Source organism: Conger conger, chromosome 19 (genome assembly GCF_963514075.1).
Source record: "Conger conger chromosome 19, fConCon1.1, whole genome shotgun sequence".
Lineage (NCBI taxonomy): Eukaryota > Metazoa > Chordata > Actinopteri > Anguilliformes > Congridae > Conger > Conger conger.
Window position 1 is genome coordinate 15,943,625 of NC_083778.1, and position 17,673 is coordinate 15,961,297.

Below are 17,673 nucleotides of genomic sequence, written 5' to 3' on the forward strand. Positions count from 1 at the left end.
ACACACACACGTATACCTCATTATACTGGACTCACTCCTGTATGGGACACAGATGCATAAACATGTGTATCTTCATGCGGATCAGACCCAAACACACACACACACGCAAGCTGACACGCAGTCCAAGCAGGCAAGCCTCTAGCTTACATCAGCGCAAGCCAAGCCTAACCACGACACACAGGCAGGTCATCGCTTTGCAAAGTCACCACACATCTCTCTCTCTCTCTCTCCTCATTAACACTTATTTTCATCTCTGAATCTCTTCATATGCTTTGTGTGGCGGGAGCGTCTCCCCTTCCGATGGTCGAGGCCTGTCAGCTGGGCCTGTCTGGCAGCAGGGAATGATCCCCTGGCCCAGGTAACCCCAGCCTAACTGCTGAAGATCTACAGATGTCATCTGGGCGTCTCGCTGTCTGTACGAAAACGGCCGGAGATGGATTGAGATATTTTTTTAGGCCTTTTTCAGCTTTATTGGACAGTATATAGTATAGAGACAGGTTGACTGGGAGCGAGAGAGAGAGAGGGGAAGACATGCGACAAATGTCAGACAGTCGGATTCGAATCGCCGACGTCGCGGCTCGCAATGAGCATGCGGTCAGTGCTCTACAGGCTGCGCCACCGAGACACCCCGCTAACTGGATTTCTGACCTCAGGATTGAGATGTTCTAACAGCCGTGGCCTGATGCCAAGTCTCCCGGAGCTCCCCAATACCCGCGAGAGGTCTCCCAGAAATCAGCGGTCTCCACCACGGTTGGAAGTGAAGTTTTCAGCTCAGGAAACTCACGTGAGTTGTGGGAAGTGCAGTTGCAGTCGTCATCCCAGGGCTGGATTTAGATTTGAGGGCCAGGGTTCATGATGTAAGCCTGCTACAGATGCTAAGTCCCCTGTGGGCGGCCTGTAGTGTAGTGGTTAAGGTAAATGACTGGGACACGCAAGGTCAGTGGTTCTAATCCTGGTGTAGCCTGCACAGCCATTGGGCCCTTGAACAAGGCTCCCAACCCTGCATTGCTCCAGGGGAGGATTGTCTCCTGCTTAGTCTAATCAACTGTACGTCGCTCTGGATAAGAGCGTCTGCCAAATGCCAATAATGTAAAGTATGACGAACATTAAAAAAAAACATATTACAAAGAGCGGTTTGAAATAACATATAAGGAACCGTTCCTGTCTTTCGGCTGAGTGCTTGGTCCGAGTGCTCTCATTCTTGTCTCTGCTGGCAAGTGAATAAAAGACTGATACAACCTACAGAGTAAGTGCTGTGAATCTGCTCAGAACAGCCTCATCATTGGGACGGGGTAAAAGGGAAACTTCCCTGACAAGACCTGAACATAAACCAAAAAAAAGTACGTTAATTATGATTAATATGAATTACTGGTATCTTCTGAGTGCTTCTGGAGCAAGAAATGAATCACGAGTCTGCTTTTTTTCCAATCGTCAGGATTTCTATTGCCCATCGTTGCCGACCAAAATAAATTGTAGACGCTGCGTGGCACTTGGTCTGTGTTGACTTGGAAATGGTCAACCTTTATTTTGAATACAAGGAGATCATAAAAGAGGAATATAATGCTTCATCTCGGTACCAGACTATTTTTTATTTCCAAATACTGGACATATGGTATGAGGGAGACATCGCATATAATTTGAAAAGTAACAAAAAAATCCAAAAAAGAAATGTAACAGATGAAATTCTGTACAGTGAAAAAATAAATTGTTTCATAAGACCTTTGTAAAAAAGAATTAGAAAAGACAGTAGAAAAACTTATATTTTACACAAAACAGTTTTTGTATTCTGTATTTTTCATCATAACATAAGCTGGCTCGTTGAGGAAAATAAATGATTATACACAAGTACAACCCCATCTTGTCGGTTTTTCAACAGTGCATTATACTTATAGTCAACATAAATGTGGGGAATAGTAAGTTACGAATTGGTGTGAAATGAAAGCAGCCTTTTTTTTAATTTTTTTTATCACAATCACCTTTTCCCATAGCTGTAAGGTGTGCTTATTCTCCTGGTTTTAACAACCAATGCAAGCATTTTGGCTGTGTAAATATATCCCAGGGAATTTTATGCTTGAAATTTGATGACCATTCGATAGCCCTTAGGGAGGCTCACTTCAAATTCTGCCCTACGTTGTCTGAAATCAGACTGCATCCTTGGTGTTCAGAATTATTCCAAGATTGCAGGCAGTAGAGTGGAGAGACAGGAGGGAAAGAAATCCATCTCCCAATGTGAATGTATGAACAAAAATGCAGGAATCTTTTTAAGCAGGGTCAAGGTCAAATTTCCCCAAAGATGATGGAGATACACGCCTAAAAAGTGTATGTAAACTTAGAACAGTTTCATTGCTCTCTCTCTCTCTCTCTCTCAACTGAGGTGAAGATCTGAGGTCAGAAATAAACATGGTAACAGACCGTTTCCACAGGAAACATGATGATTAATGGAGGACTTTCGTTTTTCATTTTCCATAAAGAAAAAACAAAAAAACAAAAAAAAACTAGTTCTTGCCCTTTGCCATGTACTTCTTCCTGTACTCCTGAAAGGTGGTACCCATTTGCTTGGTTGCACCAGGAGACATAACTTCAGGAGAGGTCGGTTCTTTGCCTTTTGAACTCTTTGACCAGGAATCTGATGAGGGGGAGAACAAAAATCAGTTTGACATTTGATTGCAAAAAATAATAAATAAATATTTTCCAAATAGTTACCAAATTGAATAGTAATTCTCATACTATGCACTGGAATATGACAAAGCGATGATCAATAACCCATTTAATAACCCATTTCAACCAAACACAACAATTAGTAGCAATATGCACCCAAATACTGGAAATGGTATCAAACATACATTACATTACATTATTGACATTTGGCAGACGGTCTTATCCAGAGCGACATACGGTTGATTAGACTAAGCAGGAGACAAGGGCCTTGCTCAAGGGCCCAACGGCTGTGCGGATCTTATTGTGGCTACACTGGGATTCGAACCACCAACCTTGCCTGTCCCAGTAATTTACCTTAACTTCTACGCTACAGGCCGCCCCATCAGAACATAAAATTAATATTAATATTAATTTATGGAAAAGATAGAAAATTATGCTTTTTATTTGTAAACTTTCATTTGCACAGCATTAAATAGGGCAAAGATAGACAAATATAACAACAAAAACTAAGACCAAATGGATAGATATTCCAACAGAAATACATATTCCGTAAGGGTACAATAGGTACGATTTTTGTGTTGTTACAAGACCATTGCAAATTCCTTTCCATCGTTGAAATAGGCTCACAGACATGACGACTCACCCTCTGCCTGTGTTTATAGTCCTTAAATTTGTGTTTTAAAATGTACAGTTGATGGACTTACACTGTACATTATCCAAAACATTGTATATCTCTACAATACTTCAAGCTCATTGGTTGAAAATAGGTTTGAATTGTCACAGCCAATAGCCTTGGGGGGGGTTCACAGAGAAGGGGAGGAATAAACAGTGTTGTGGTTTAAGGATGTTTGTTGCTGCAATTACTCTCTTGATCATTAGAAGTCCGTAATTACCTATTGTACCTTTGATTCATACGGAATCGCACTTGAATGTGTCTCATATAGATGCTTTGGCCACAAAAAATATCCACTCAAAAGCCGAATTTGGTTATAGAAACAGACTGCGAGCTATCTACACAACAGCTGAAAATGGAAGAACTCCTAAGTTCACAGGTCAGTTTTTTTCTCCACTCCTCAACTGTCAGCTATAATGCCTGTTATTACCTTTCCACGTTGTCGTCTTCAAGCTTGCCGATTGCCGACCGACAATATTTGCAGTACCGGTCTCTGGAGCAAGAATTGATACTGTTAGAAGTGCGTGTCACAGAAACTGTATATAGTATGATTTAAAAAGAAAACACAACAAGGCAACAATGTCAGCCGGCTTACCCTTCATGTCTTTCGGCTTCAGCGACTCCTGATCTTCACCGTCTTTGAAGCTGAAGGACTCGGGGAGCAACTTGAACTCCAACATGCGGTCTTGTCGTTGTAGTGGAACCAGGGCAGGGCTCCCAAGTTCATATTTACTCTTCATTTGGGTGACGGGTACAGTGGACCGTCTCCGTTCAAGTTTCTTGGGCTTAGTTGTCTCCACCTCAATTTTGTTCAGTTTCAAGAATGGCCCTCCACTCAAATTACGTTGCCTTTCTTTGGCAGCGTCTCTCTTGGCAGAGGTGCCGTTAGATGAATTACGGTCCGCAAGTTCATTTTCTGTAGATTTTCTGTTCTTGGTCTTTTTCAGGTCAGCAGTCACTGCTCTGAGTTTGAGTGGCGTAACCACTGGTTGAGATGAAGAAGCACTGGTCTCGTCTGTTGGAGGCTTTGGGTGATTCGGATATGCGGTCGGAGTTTTACCGCCATTTTTGGCCTTCCTCTTTGAACGTTGAGGCTTTGCTTGGTGGTCATCTTCAGCTATCACTAAGCTGCTCTTCCATTTAGCAAAGACCTGCTGCTTTGCAAGACTTTTGACAGGAGGACAAAAGTTTGGAGGAAGGTTAAAACTAATGGTTTTAGGCGGGGGTGGCATTGTCCAAATAGATTTTGATTTCACTTTACTTGACTTACGGTCCATCAGTCTGTGCGAAACTGATGTCCCATTTTTTTTCTGGGGAGATGATCCATACAATGCAAGACTTACACTCCTAGCTTTATCTTGCTGTTTACTTAATACTAGAAGCACTTTTGAATTTCCTGGCATTTTCCCCCTTTCACTATTGTTTGCTGGAACACTTCTTGGGTGTTTAATTTTACCTCCTTTAGGAACCTTTGGTCTGAGGGTTTCTGAACGGTCATCTCCTTCTCGTTTTTCCGGGAAATATGTTCTGCTTTTAGATTCCTCCACAGTCGTTTGAGGGCAAGGTTTCTTGTTCCATTTTTCATGGTCACTGACTGAGTGATTTGATATTTCCCACTTCCGTTTTCTGCTTTTGGTTTCCCTCTTTATATTTTTATCCTTGTGGTTAGAATTTGATGCAAGAACTTGCATCCGCTTAATGCCTTTTGCAGCCGGGGATCGAGCCTGCTGGCCGAATGTTCCACATTTGGCCACCACTTTGTTACGTCCTAATGAAAGATTTCTGGTTTCTGTTGACCCACAGCTAGCATCAACTACATCCACTTCAGCATGTGGTGGCACAGGCTTCGCAGAGGCTATTTGGCAGATGTCACTGTGAGATGAATAGACGTCCTGGATTTGAACTTCCACGATATTTGAGCCACTGGAGTCAGTGGTGGGAGGTGTTTCAGGATCAGCATGGTTTCCTGCTCCCGAGGAGTCGGAGGGAGTGTGCTCGCTCATTCTTATCTCAGCTTTTTGCTCTGAAGGAGGTCCCGAGCTTCTCCCGTTGCTACCATGTAGCGAGTCCTTCTCTGCGCGATCCATCGATTTGTGCTCAATCGTTGTACATTCATTAGACCCTCCCTCATTCCCATTCCTTTCCCCACATCCAGTATTGTGCACTGAATGGGCAGTCCCCACAGTTGTTGAAGGTCCTCCACTCAGAGAATTTGCAGCTGGTACCGCAATGTCATTCGTGCTTGCGCCTAGCGTCATGCTCTCTTGATTGGGTGCATCCTTACTCTGGCACGAGCAGACAGATTTATTTCCATAACCGCTCATCACATAAAGCCATTGCGCAAGACAACAGTAAATCTCCATCTGGCTCTTTTCCTTTTCTTTCACCGGCGGTTCGGGCAACTCGGCTTCCGTTTGCCTCCCTTTTTCTTCAGAGCGCGGTTCAGGAGCCTCGCTCCGCAGGTCCTCCGCCTCGTCCGTGATCTCGTTAAAAAACCTTCTCGCATCCTCATCTGAGAGCACACTGATCTCGATGGAGGACAGCGGATCTTTGTAGCCAACGACACCGTCTTCTGATGCTGGCGACTCGGTTTGGTTCCGCGGTGGTGACACCACCGTTTTCTCAGCCTCTCGCTCGCTCGGACCTTCAGCCAGGTTGCCATTTACAGATTCATTCAGGTTTGGCAGTGGTAGAACAACCCTTTTCTCAGCCTCTTGCTCGATCGGACCTTCAGCCATGTGGCCATTTTCAGATTCATTCACTTCCTCAGATGGAAGCACATTGATCTCTTTGGAGGAACGTGGATCTTTGGTCGGACTGACACCTTTAGAGGATGCTGGCAACTCTCCCTCTGTCAGTACTGGTGGCGTTTGCCTTTCCTCAGCTTCTTGCTTGATAGGAACTCTAGCCGTGTTGCCAAGTTCAGACTCGTTCACTTCCTTGTCCTCGCACTTTTGAATGTGCGGTCTAAAACTCAGCTGCAAGGGGAATCCATGTTCTTTGTCTATGTCATCGAGCTGCTCATTGAGGTTCAACCATGAAGACTTGTAGACACTATCAGAGTAAGTAGCATCATGTCTTAGGACATGACAATTCTCTGCCACTTCCTTTTGTACTGCTCTCCTAACCTGGGAAAAGACGAGGGCATGTTCATCTTCAGTGCATATACTAGAGACCTCGTTCATTATGGACATATAGTGATCTGAACAAGAAACATCGGAAAGATCTGGGTCACGAGATCTCCCAAAAATACTGTGAAGCTTTTCAATGTCCATCTCCACCTGAGGAAGGTGCCCTTGCTTCCAATCAAGTACTGACACCATCTTACGCAGTTTATGCATTGTCCATTCATACACAGGTACTGAAGACAAATCGAAAGTATTTTTCTTTGGTTCGCCATTTTGATCACCACTTTCAATAACATCCATTCTGGGCAGCGTTTCCGAAACATTAACAATTAAACCACTATCCTCAGTCTGGTGAGGAACTTCAGTCGGCTTAGGTTGAAGGTCCAGAGGGGTTGGCATTTGAATATCCTTTTCGGAAGCAGCCAGAATACACGTATTGTATGCTGACGGGCTAGCTAAATCTGGGGCTTGTGTGGTATTGTGAAGAGATGCGGCCTGCTCTGAAGGTGAAGGTGAATCAACGTCTGCTGCCGTGGCAGACGTAGCCAAGACGTTCGGTTTTAATTTGTCACCCAATCCTACGTCATATGGCACAGACATTTTTTGTGGCGTTGCATATTCTTCTTCGGTAAGGGACCATATGTTCTTTATTTTAAACGGCAATCCTTCGTCGGTGTTGATGATGCCGCCCTCCTCGTCTGTGGAGCTTGACGACTGCTGGGATATCGGCGGAACGACTGCCACCGCTCTTTGCCCCGATGACCCAGGACACTTCTGCTGATTTGCCGGTTTGGGCACATTGAAAACAGACTCGGCTCTTGCGATAGCAGTCGAAAGGTGGGTTTCGCCATCCTTTGGATCGCTCTTGCCAGGGTGCTCTGCATATGTTACTCCAGAGTCTAATTTTGCGGTCTTTTCTTTTAAAGTCAGTTGCAGCTGTTCACTTAAGGCAGGCTCGTGGTTATCAGCCATGAAGACAACATTTTTGGCAGTAAATCCTGTCCCAGGCCTTTCCTGTGTCACTGTGACAAAATACCTTTGCGTTTTGGGATAGGGTGGGGGGTCACGATGATGCTGATTATCGGACTGTCTATATGGCTGCTTAACTTGATTTGGGAAAGTTGGGGCGCAACTATAACCAGTGGCCAAAGCATGAGGATGACCATTTTGGCCGTTTTCGACATTTGACAGAGGAATTTGGTTTTGAGCAGGCTTCGCTGTTTGAGTGGGCCCTACATGCCTTGTTGCGACAGCTCCACCGCTGTTTGTGGTGTTGGGAAAATAGAAAGGCTGTGCTTTTGCATTGGTGCTTTGCGTGTGATATTGTGCTTCCTGTACACATCTCCTCTCTGCTCCCGGGAGCTGTTGACCTGTTGGGGAGAGGTGGTAGCTCTGTTTTTCAGGATAGGATGAATTAGCATCATCGTTTGATACATTTCTGCCGACACCGATGCTTTGAAAGTAAGAGGGAGGCTGCTGCTCCACCACATTCTGCACAGACGAGGAATTTCCAGAGCCACTTTTGTTCCCATTTACGCCGTAATAAGGCAGGTTAGCATTGCTAGAAAGGGCTGCCACAAGAGCTGAGCTCCTGCGCTGAATGGCATTCATCCTTTCGGTCACCGCTGAAACGCTGCCACCACCCGTTCCTTTAGTGGCGTCCGTAAATGCACCGGAGCCTGCGGCCCATGCCCTGCTCTGGCCAGAGGGCGGACATGCAGTACCAGCCTGGGACCCCACAACTGGCCCCTGACCTCTTGTTAGCAGTTCTAGCAAATAACCGAGATTGACATTTGGTCGGTCCATCTGCACCTTTTCTGCACTTGTATTCCCGCCTGTGGGACAGACCGCGGCATCATTTAAGCCATTTCTTTTGCCCGCTTTCACCGGGGCATCACCCCGACTCGTCACTCCCTGTCCCATGACTGCTGTTGCCTGCGAGTACTGATGGTTCGGGTTCCTTTCCACGGAAGGGTAAAAACTTCTGGAGGTGTTCACACGCTCGCCCTTCAAATAATCTTCAATTACCTTTATTTGTTGGCTAGCCGCTATGTTCCCGTGACCTTGCACGCCAGTGGATGGAGCTCCACAGCCAACTCTTGAGAACTGCAATACCTGCTGGGTATGTTGACTACCTCCTGTGGCTGCGTGTGTCATTTGTAGATTTGTTGCATTAGGCATCACAGTTTGAGGAGCGTCGGCTTTAAAAGGGTTGTGATGTGTAACATAGCGGGATTGCGGTCCTGGTGGGACATTACAACTGTCGTTTCCATTCATCAAAGTCTGGTTTCTTAACGTCAGTTGAGACGCAGGTTCATATAGTCCACTGCCATTCCTCTGTGCAGAAAAACCATCGCCGTTTCTAACAGAGTTTAAGTCCGTAGCTTTGTCATTCCAGTAATTCCCGTGAGCAATTTGTCCATTGTGTCGGGTATAGTGTAGAGTGTGGTAGTTCGAGTGCTGTGTTTGTTGGGTCCGACTAACATAAAGGTTTGAATTTCCATTAATCCCTCCTCCTGGTATAAAACTTTGGAATCTCAAATCATTTTGTATGGCGGAGTTTGAGGCTTGCATCCCAAAAGCTTGGCTTGTCGTACCTTCGGACCAGGACATGGTTTCCATTGTGGATCACTATCATTCAGTTTTCCTCAATGTCTAAAGGAATGCCATGTCTGAAAGAGAAATGGACTGAATTACATAACTGATTTCGTTCCCTTGAGTTATCACATGGATTAACATACAATCTATATACACATATATCTGAAATTGCAGGTACCCACTATGGATTAGTTAGGCACAATACATGGCACTCTTAATTTTAAAACCGTGAGCAAGGTTTGATCAACTTGCACCAATGTCAGTTAGCTACATGTCTGAATGCAGCTCAGGGACCCAAGAAGATCAATATTAGCTCTCCCTACTAGTTATCAACATGAATAATAAAGTGAGGCAGAGAAGACTGATTTACTGTCGGAGGTCTACGGGTGCAATACACCGTAATACAGTAAGTGTAAATGTGCATTCTCCCAAGGCAAACTTGCTGGGGCATCCAAGCATTCCCTGTATAACAGTGAGTGTTCAGTTCAACGGATCAAGTATAATAATTAATTTTTCCAGGTAGGTCACTTCTTTAATCACAATCAAATTACAAAGTTGCAAATCTATTCTAACATAATATAATTTTGGACAGAGCACAAAGTAAAAATGTTATCATACCTGCCAGGAGTTTGGCAACAGATCTGGCAACAGATTTCCTAAACCCTTTGTTTCTTCCCCTTAAAAGCACAAACAAGGCCTTTGATCTTGACCATAAAAATGGCTCCACAATGAACCATCAGGCACAATTAACCACCTTTATAGCACTTTGGAATTTAGAGCCAGGTTCCTGGATGGTTATGCTGTCCTAGGTATACTGTTGTGGAAATTAGACCATTGCACCAGTCACACTGAGCCAAGGAGAATGATACCAAACATGAATATTATCTAAACTGGATTTGCCATGAAACATCCACTGCTTTATGCATCGTTTTGGCCTATAAGATCCGCACAGCCGTTGAGCCCTTGAGCAAGGCCCTTATTCCTGCCTTGCTCCAGGGGAGGATTGTCTCCTGCTTAGTCTAATCAACTATACGTTGCTCTGGATAAGAGCGTCTGCCAAATGCCATTAATGTAATGTATTTCAGTGACTTGAGGAATGAGGGAGATGTGAGAGGGAGAGAGGGTGGGGGTTCAAGAGAATAATGCCTGGGGCCCTGCAGGAAACATGACGAGTTTGCAGACTTTATGACCCCACTAACAGAGGAATACAACCTCACCCACTCATTGTTCATGTGTGCATGTCTAACCATTAGCCTGTCGGAAGCAATATTGGAATGCACATTTTGGACACACCTTGCACTTTTCTAGCTGACATTCATTGCCTGTGATTGAAATAGAAAGAAAGCTTTCTGAAATTGATCTCAAGTCTTCATTGTGTAAACAAACTAGGCTACATTTCTGAAACCTATAATGAAAAAATGAATTTAAAAAAATCAGGCCATTCATCATTTGTAAAATAACCAAACTGATGTCATGGGGAATTGCTCCGGCACTTAGTTCATTTAAGATGGAGGACTCCCAAAACATGTGCTCAAGTGGTAAACCATCTCTGGTTTATCACTCTTGAGAACGACTCACAAGGAGAAAGAGTCCATCTTTAAATTCTTCCACAGTAACTGTAATAACTTTTAACTGTTGTCAGTTCTGTTCAATGCAACCATGCACCTACACTAAAAATGACCCAAATGAGCTTCCTTTTAAGACATAGCTGTAAAAAGGAAAAAATCTAAAGCAACAAGCTAGATCCTGCAGTATCAAATTACCAAAAAGAGGAACAGCTCAAAGCACTTGCACATGACTCATGCCTTGGACAACAGCTGTGGAAAATGTTTTGCATGCGTGGACACATTTTGAGAACATACAATGGCAAGTAATAAGGCACACACGCAAAAGTGTATTTACACAAGTACATGCAAGTGCATTTATGGAATTATTTTCATTTGATGCTAGATTTTAGTATTTGAGAACGTGATGCATTTGTGCAGTGGCACACAGGGCCACACAAATCCACATTGAGCACATTAACTGTGGGAATTCCAAACAGTCAGGGCCCTTGTGTTCTAATAATTTTAGAGAATTGGTTTAATGTATTATTACTACAACTACTTGCGTGTCCAGTTAACCTAGAGTGATACACTGAGCTCAACAGTGTTATAGAGCACGCAGACGTAGTCAGGAGGTTCAGCTGTTTCAGACCAAATGTCAGAATCGGGAAGAAATGTGATCAAAGTGACTTGGTATGATTGTTGGTGCCAGACAGGGTGGTTTGAGTATCTCGGAAACCGCTTATCTCCTGGGGTTTTTCCATGCACAACAGTCTCTAGAGCTTGCAGAGAATGGTGCGAAGAACAAAGCACATCCAGTGAGCAGCAGCTCTACAGAAAGAAACTGCTTGTCAATGACAGAGGTCCGAGGAGAATGGCCAGGCTGGTCAAAGCTGACAGGAAGGTGACCGTGACGCAAATAACCACACATTACAACAGTATGCTGAAGAGCATCTGTGAACAAACCGTGCATCTAGGTGGGTAGGCTATAGCAGCAGATTACTTAAATAAGTCAAATAAATACCAGATAAAGTGCTCACTTTGTGTATATGCCTGGAGACTATGTTTGATTATACAAATGTGATTATAGCTTGGCTTTGGTCTGGCCACAGTTATTCAAATAAGTTATAGGGGCAGACTCCTCGTTGCTCTTTTTCCCCACTCCTTCCTTTTGTATATTTAGCTATTCTGTATAATTGTAGCTTGAGCAGGGCCAAGCTATGGATAAAGGCGCTATATAAATGCCAACCATAAGCACGCCTGTATAATCGAACATGGTTTCCAGGCAACGTACATTATCAGCAAGATCACACGTTGTGCATGAATAGCGCCAACAAAGAAGGAGATGTTAGCCATCTGAACACCTGACAGAAGAGAAGCTAACGATTCTTTTTTTTTTTTTTTTTAAGCGCCCGAATGGGAGACGTGTAAATAATGGTAAAAAAAGAAAGAAAGATTTGAACAACATGGGAATATAACAGTGAATAGGAAAGGTGATGAGGTTGAGGTTAGCCTATGGAAGGTTAGCCTTTCGGGGCAGAATTACGGAAATAGGATTTTAAAAAATAATAGTAAAACCTGTTTGTTTGTGTATTGCTGGGCTGGTCTGGTCTGAGCAGAGCAAAGTCTCTCAAGCAGTCTCCAAACCCACTGCGATCCTCCCCGAATGACCCTCATTTTTATTCCATTTCTCTGGCCCCTCCCATTATGGAGTTTAAACTCATCTCGTCCTCCCACACACGGAATGTACAGAGATACATTTTTAGGTATTTAGAGTGAAAGATTACTACAGGGCACTTATTGTAGGTTAATTACGAATACAGAGCTCTTCTCAGACTGAGAACCTTCCACACCCACTTGCATCAGAATTGAAAGACTTGCACTCAAAAGACTTTGTGTATGATTTCTTGAAGACGTTTTGAGAGAAGGACTGCCACAGTCAGGGTTATCTACCACAATTACAAACACAAACTTCCACTAGCTGACTATCTAAACACCAGACTTAATCAAAGCATATGACGCAGGATCACGCAGTTAGCTGGATAACTGCACGGAGTAACTACCCGCCCCTCCCCCCATTAGTATCCTTTGAGAAATGGTACACACTGAATCGAAAAACAACTTTCACTAATACTGATGTGCGTATGAAATGTTTGCTACATGGAATCAATGGCATTCTGCCAAAAAATCTAGGGTGGCTATTTTATTTGAAAATTGGCTAACTACGTAGCTGCACTTGCGGAGAAAGAAGCATAACAAGTTAGGAGTAAATTACAAGTGAAAACATTGTACTGGAATACGCTGCGTATGTTCACGATTATGCAGTCCAATTGCATCACGGTGCAAATGAACCGAGAGGAAAGCAATCAAATTAAAACATTACGTACCGTAATAATTCCGTCTGGGTTGCGAGCGAAACAACAGGCAGCGATGGCATGTGCCAACATAGGCTTCACATGAGAACAAGTGACTCGAACAAGACGCAAGTATCCCAAAAGCAGCAAAAATGGCCAATTATTTCGTAGTCTTAAAATCACGAACTTTGTTCGCTGCACACGCACTCAGAACTCGTTGCGTCTCCCTGCTGCAGCCTCGGTTCAGGTCATGACCCCTCCTCCCGCGACACAAACCCCGCCTACTAGTCTTGCTTTCGTTTTGCTTTCGAGGTTGGCGAAAATTAAAGTTTACTATTCTCAAAATAAACGAAACGGAAGTACAGACTGAGTCGAGAAAAGCCACGTTTTATTAGATCAGCGCTGTGAGAAGTGTCGTGTCTCGGAAACGACAGAATTCAAAGTCCAATCTCTAATTTGTTGAAAAACAACTTCACGAGGGAAAAGACACCACGGCAGCAAGCTCCTGAGGAAAATCATACTTTATTAGCACAAGTAAACAAAGCAGGATCAATTCTGCACAATTGAACCTCGATTCTTGGTTTCACACCCATTTTATACTCTTTCAACATAACTCCTCCTAAAAAAACACCAGCTGATCTCTGACAGGCCACAATGATTTCAGCACTCTTGGGTGCCAACATCATTGTGGCAATTGGCCAAATTATAATTTCGCTTTGTAAGCTGTTTAAAAATAAATGTTTTCTTTCAACATGACGTTTGTTTTGTAAGCTATTCTTAAATGTTCTCTTGTCCAAAATAACTGACATTTTGCATCGTAAGCTATTCTTAAAATAAATGTTCTTATCACATTGTACAGGCATACAGCTGTTTTGCAAACTGTCCTTGACAAAGCTAGCCCACCCCCACAATGCAAGACATCCTGCCCTGCAAGCTGTTTTTTAACAAAGAGGAATCATAAAAGATGAATCATGCAAAAAAGATTCACTTACAGAAGTCTGTTTAATCTTCTCTCCTTGAGGCTGAATTTTAAACTATGAGAGTAGGCATATGTACCGTTGGGCCTTGTGTGATAGAAGTCAAGCACTCAGGAGGCAAAGCTGTCCTGAGGAATACAGTCTTTAACGCAATACAAAGACTGGAGTTAGTCTGCAGAGCAGCTGTCGTTCACATTTGCATCTGCAGATTTATATGCGGTGCCATTCGAGATTTTGACCGATTACAAAGGAGACTGAAACCCTACACATCAGTTTACACCAGACTCTGAAATCCACATTATTTATTGGTTGTTATGATCGCGCCCTCTTCACACATTTCAGACTATGCCCTGACAACATGGCAGTGTGTTTATCCTCAAGTCATGTTGTTGCATTAATAAATGTCAGCTTGGTGGCCATCATTATTTACTTGTACTTTGCCCATCCCTGAACTCTAGACAGCAGACTGCTCATGGCCTTCAAACAATATGCTAGTTTTTTAACAAGAATATATGAGACAACATTGAAATATAATTCATTCATTCATTCATTCATTATCCTAACCCACTTATCCTGAACAGAGTCGCAGGGGGCTGGAGCCTATCCCAGCATACATTGGGCGAAAGGCAGGAATACACCCTGGACAGGTCGCCAGTCCATCGCAGGGCACACACACCATTCACTCACACACTCATACCTATGGGCAATTTAGACTCTCCAATCAGCCTAACCTGCATGTCTTTAGACTGTGGGAGGAAACCAGAGTACCCGGAGGAAACCAACGCAAACACGGGGAGAACATGCAAACTCCACACAGAGAGGCCCCGGCCGACAGGGATTTGAACCCAGGACCTCCTTGCTGTGAGGCGGCAGTGCTACCCACTGCACCATCCGTGCCGCCCTGAAATATCATTGTTTGTGAATATATATGCAATTATGACTACAGATTTCAACCACACCTGTAAATATTTTTCAGAAAGGGCCTGAAAAACACCTCCAGGGCTGAATTTTGTGTAGGTATAGGTACTTGTATAGGTATTGTTGTTTTTATTGGCTGTTGTTGTATTCTAGCTGCCAACAGTGGTATGCTAGTTTGAATGTTGATTGTACTCTTCAAGGGTTCTGAATTTCTGTATGTTTACACTAGGACTCGGAACTGTACTGTCCTCTCAGGTCTACTTTTGCACTTGTTCTTGTGATTGATTTGCACTTTGTTGTACGTCGCTCTGGATAAGAGCGTCTGCTAAATACAACGTAATGTAATGTAATGCTAAAAACATGCGTCATTACCATGTCCACGGATGCTCGCGAGTTCTATTGATCGGAGCAATATCAACCGCGATCGCTGTCGCCGATATGAGTTGTCCGTAATGCATATCGGCGATATCGCTGCAGCCAACTGTGGAAGTTTAATTTCTTAGAATAACTCTGTATTAGTAATTCACTTATTATAAGTAAGGCAAGACGCTATGCCTTGTTCCACGTCGTTCATGCATTCATTGATAAGCACAGAGGTCAGCACTCGCACTCACCTCTCAGTGAGGTTAAAGTCAGCAAAGCTTTCCAATGGCCAGTGTGCAAATTTACTGCAAAGTGTTTATGTGGTGAGCTCCTATATTTCATTTGACTTCATGGCAAGAAGCTTGGATTGCTAACACTATTAAAAGAAAAAAAAAACTTTTGTGGATTGTACCTTCTGCTGAACCTGCATTTGACAAAGGGATTTAACAGTTTGACACCTTTTTTTTTTTTTTTGCAATGGCCAACAATTGGGGACTATTTGTGAGGAATTTCCTCGGTCTTGCACCGTTTTACAAGCTGATGGCCTTTCTAAAGAACAAGCGACTCCAACAATGGGATAATCTACGCCACAGGCTGTGTACTACACAAGTTAGTACTTGAAGATCAGAGTACCCTACCCAATATACATCTATTATGTGGTGGTTTTCACTTCCCACATAGTACATTCCTGTTAAATCTATTCCCCCTCCTTCACAGTTTAATTTTAGTCCTAGGGCCAGAATTGTAGAAGGCTTACGGGGGAATTTTTGCACACCACCACCTCTAATTTTGCTTCTTTTGCACCTATTTTTGTTAATACCGGTTTTGTGGTCGGGCTTAACATTGTTTTCCCCGAGAACCCTACTGTTATATAACGTCCCCCGACAGCGGTAGATGGGAGGCATATTCTTTCCGAATGCAAGTGCATGTTGCTCCAGTATTATCATCATGGGCACAATTATTCCTCTGATTTGTACATTTATTTTAGGTTCTTGTTCTGGCCTGTTTGTCTTGGTTCTCTGGGCACCCCTATTGGGCACCTTGGTAATTTACAGGTTCCCCCAGCCCGATATGGGGGCTGAGCTTGGGGAGGTGGGGCCAAGTGGGGGTAGCTTGGCAGTTGCTGGGGCTGAATCGAAACCCAGGTCCCCTGGTTACCTGGGTATATCCCTTGTGCGTTCGGACACTGTCTTTTTATGTGACCCTCCTGACCACATCCATAACAAACTATGGGACCCTGCCTCAGCTTTCTATTTTGCATGTTATTACTCTGATTCTGTTGTCCTTTCCACTGATTCTTTTGACTACCATTCCCTGGCCCTCCCTTCATTTGGTTCCCACCCATTTGTGGTCCCCCCCCTTGTATATTACCTTGCAGGGCCACTGGGTGAGGGATGCCGGAGAAGTTGTAGATCACTGTCGGCTGGGGCGCCATCGGGCTGCTCCATGGTTCGGGCGTGGGGGGGCGTTCAAAGTCAAAGAAACCATTGTCCATATTCTGTATTTCCACAGAAGCCACTTTTGCCTCTTTCTCTTTATCCTGCTCTTTTGTTTCTCACCTTTTTTCTTTGGCTTTCAGCTCCTCCAGCTGCAACTGCAGTAGTTTTCTTTGAATGCCTTTTGCTTGATCTTCCAGCTTTTTCCCCTCTTTTCGCTGCCTTTCTACAGCGTGCACCACATGATCCACAAACTCTCTGTGTGTCATGGTGTTCAGTCCCACCACCTCATCGAGGCGGCGCCCCACTTCTGGTGGCATCCCCTCCCGTATGGCTTTGCGGAAGAGGGCAGTCAATATGGGATCTGTCTGTACGTCTCTTTCGGTCATCAGCCTCCACCTGCCCAACTGCGTGGGGCGCACCTTCCCTAATCAATAATGGCGCTACGAATTTGGGAGGTTTCATTATTATCGCGATACCGTTTGGGTTTATATCTTATTCTTTTAGTCGTATCCAGCCCAGCTATGTCTGCCTTTACCCATGCTGACTCTGCCTTCTCTTGCAGTCGGAGGGTTGCCGGTTCGATCCCCCACCCGGGCTGTGTCGAAGTGTCCTTGAGCAGGACACCTAACCTGCTCAAGGTGCTAATGCTCCTGACGAGCTGGTTGGCGCCTTGCATGGCAGCCAATCGCCGTTGGTGTGTGAGTGTGTGAGTGTGTGTATGAATGGGTGAATGAGAAGCATCAATTGTACAGCGCTTTGGATAAAGGCGTGATATAAATGCCTGCCATTTACCATTTACCATTCTCCTCTGACCCCCCTCCTCCATGCTCTTCTCCTTCTTGGTCGCAACCACTTGCCTCTCACTGCCACTTCCCTTGCTTTTTTTTTTCTACTTGGAGGATCTCCTCCTCCCCTTCTTCATTACATTCCGATTGAGGGATTTGTCTGTTATTTTGCAGTGCTTTTTACTGAACTCGATTCATACTCATCCCGGCACTCTGTTTCCTTGGTACTTTTTGGC

At 44.1% G+C, this 17,673-nt stretch overlaps 1 protein-coding gene across 1 annotated transcript; it reads right to left on the reverse strand.

Moving 5' to 3' along the window:
- Window positions 1-1,568: 1,568 nt before the first annotated feature.
- si:ch211-106e7.2 (uncharacterized) lies at window positions 1,569-13,180 on the reverse strand. Its single transcript, XM_061229772.1, has 4 exons — window positions 12,989-13,180; window positions 3,927-9,131; window positions 3,762-3,824; window positions 1,569-2,626 (listed from the first exon to the last, which is right to left on the reverse strand). Exons 2-4 carry the CDS (start codon window positions 9,079-9,081, stop codon window positions 2,496-2,498), a joined length of 5,349 nt encoding a protein of 1,782 aa, XP_061085756.1. The 5' UTR covers window positions 9,082-9,131; window positions 12,989-13,180; the 3' UTR covers window positions 1,569-2,495.
- Between the last annotated feature and the right edge of the window lie 4,493 nt (window positions 13,181-17,673).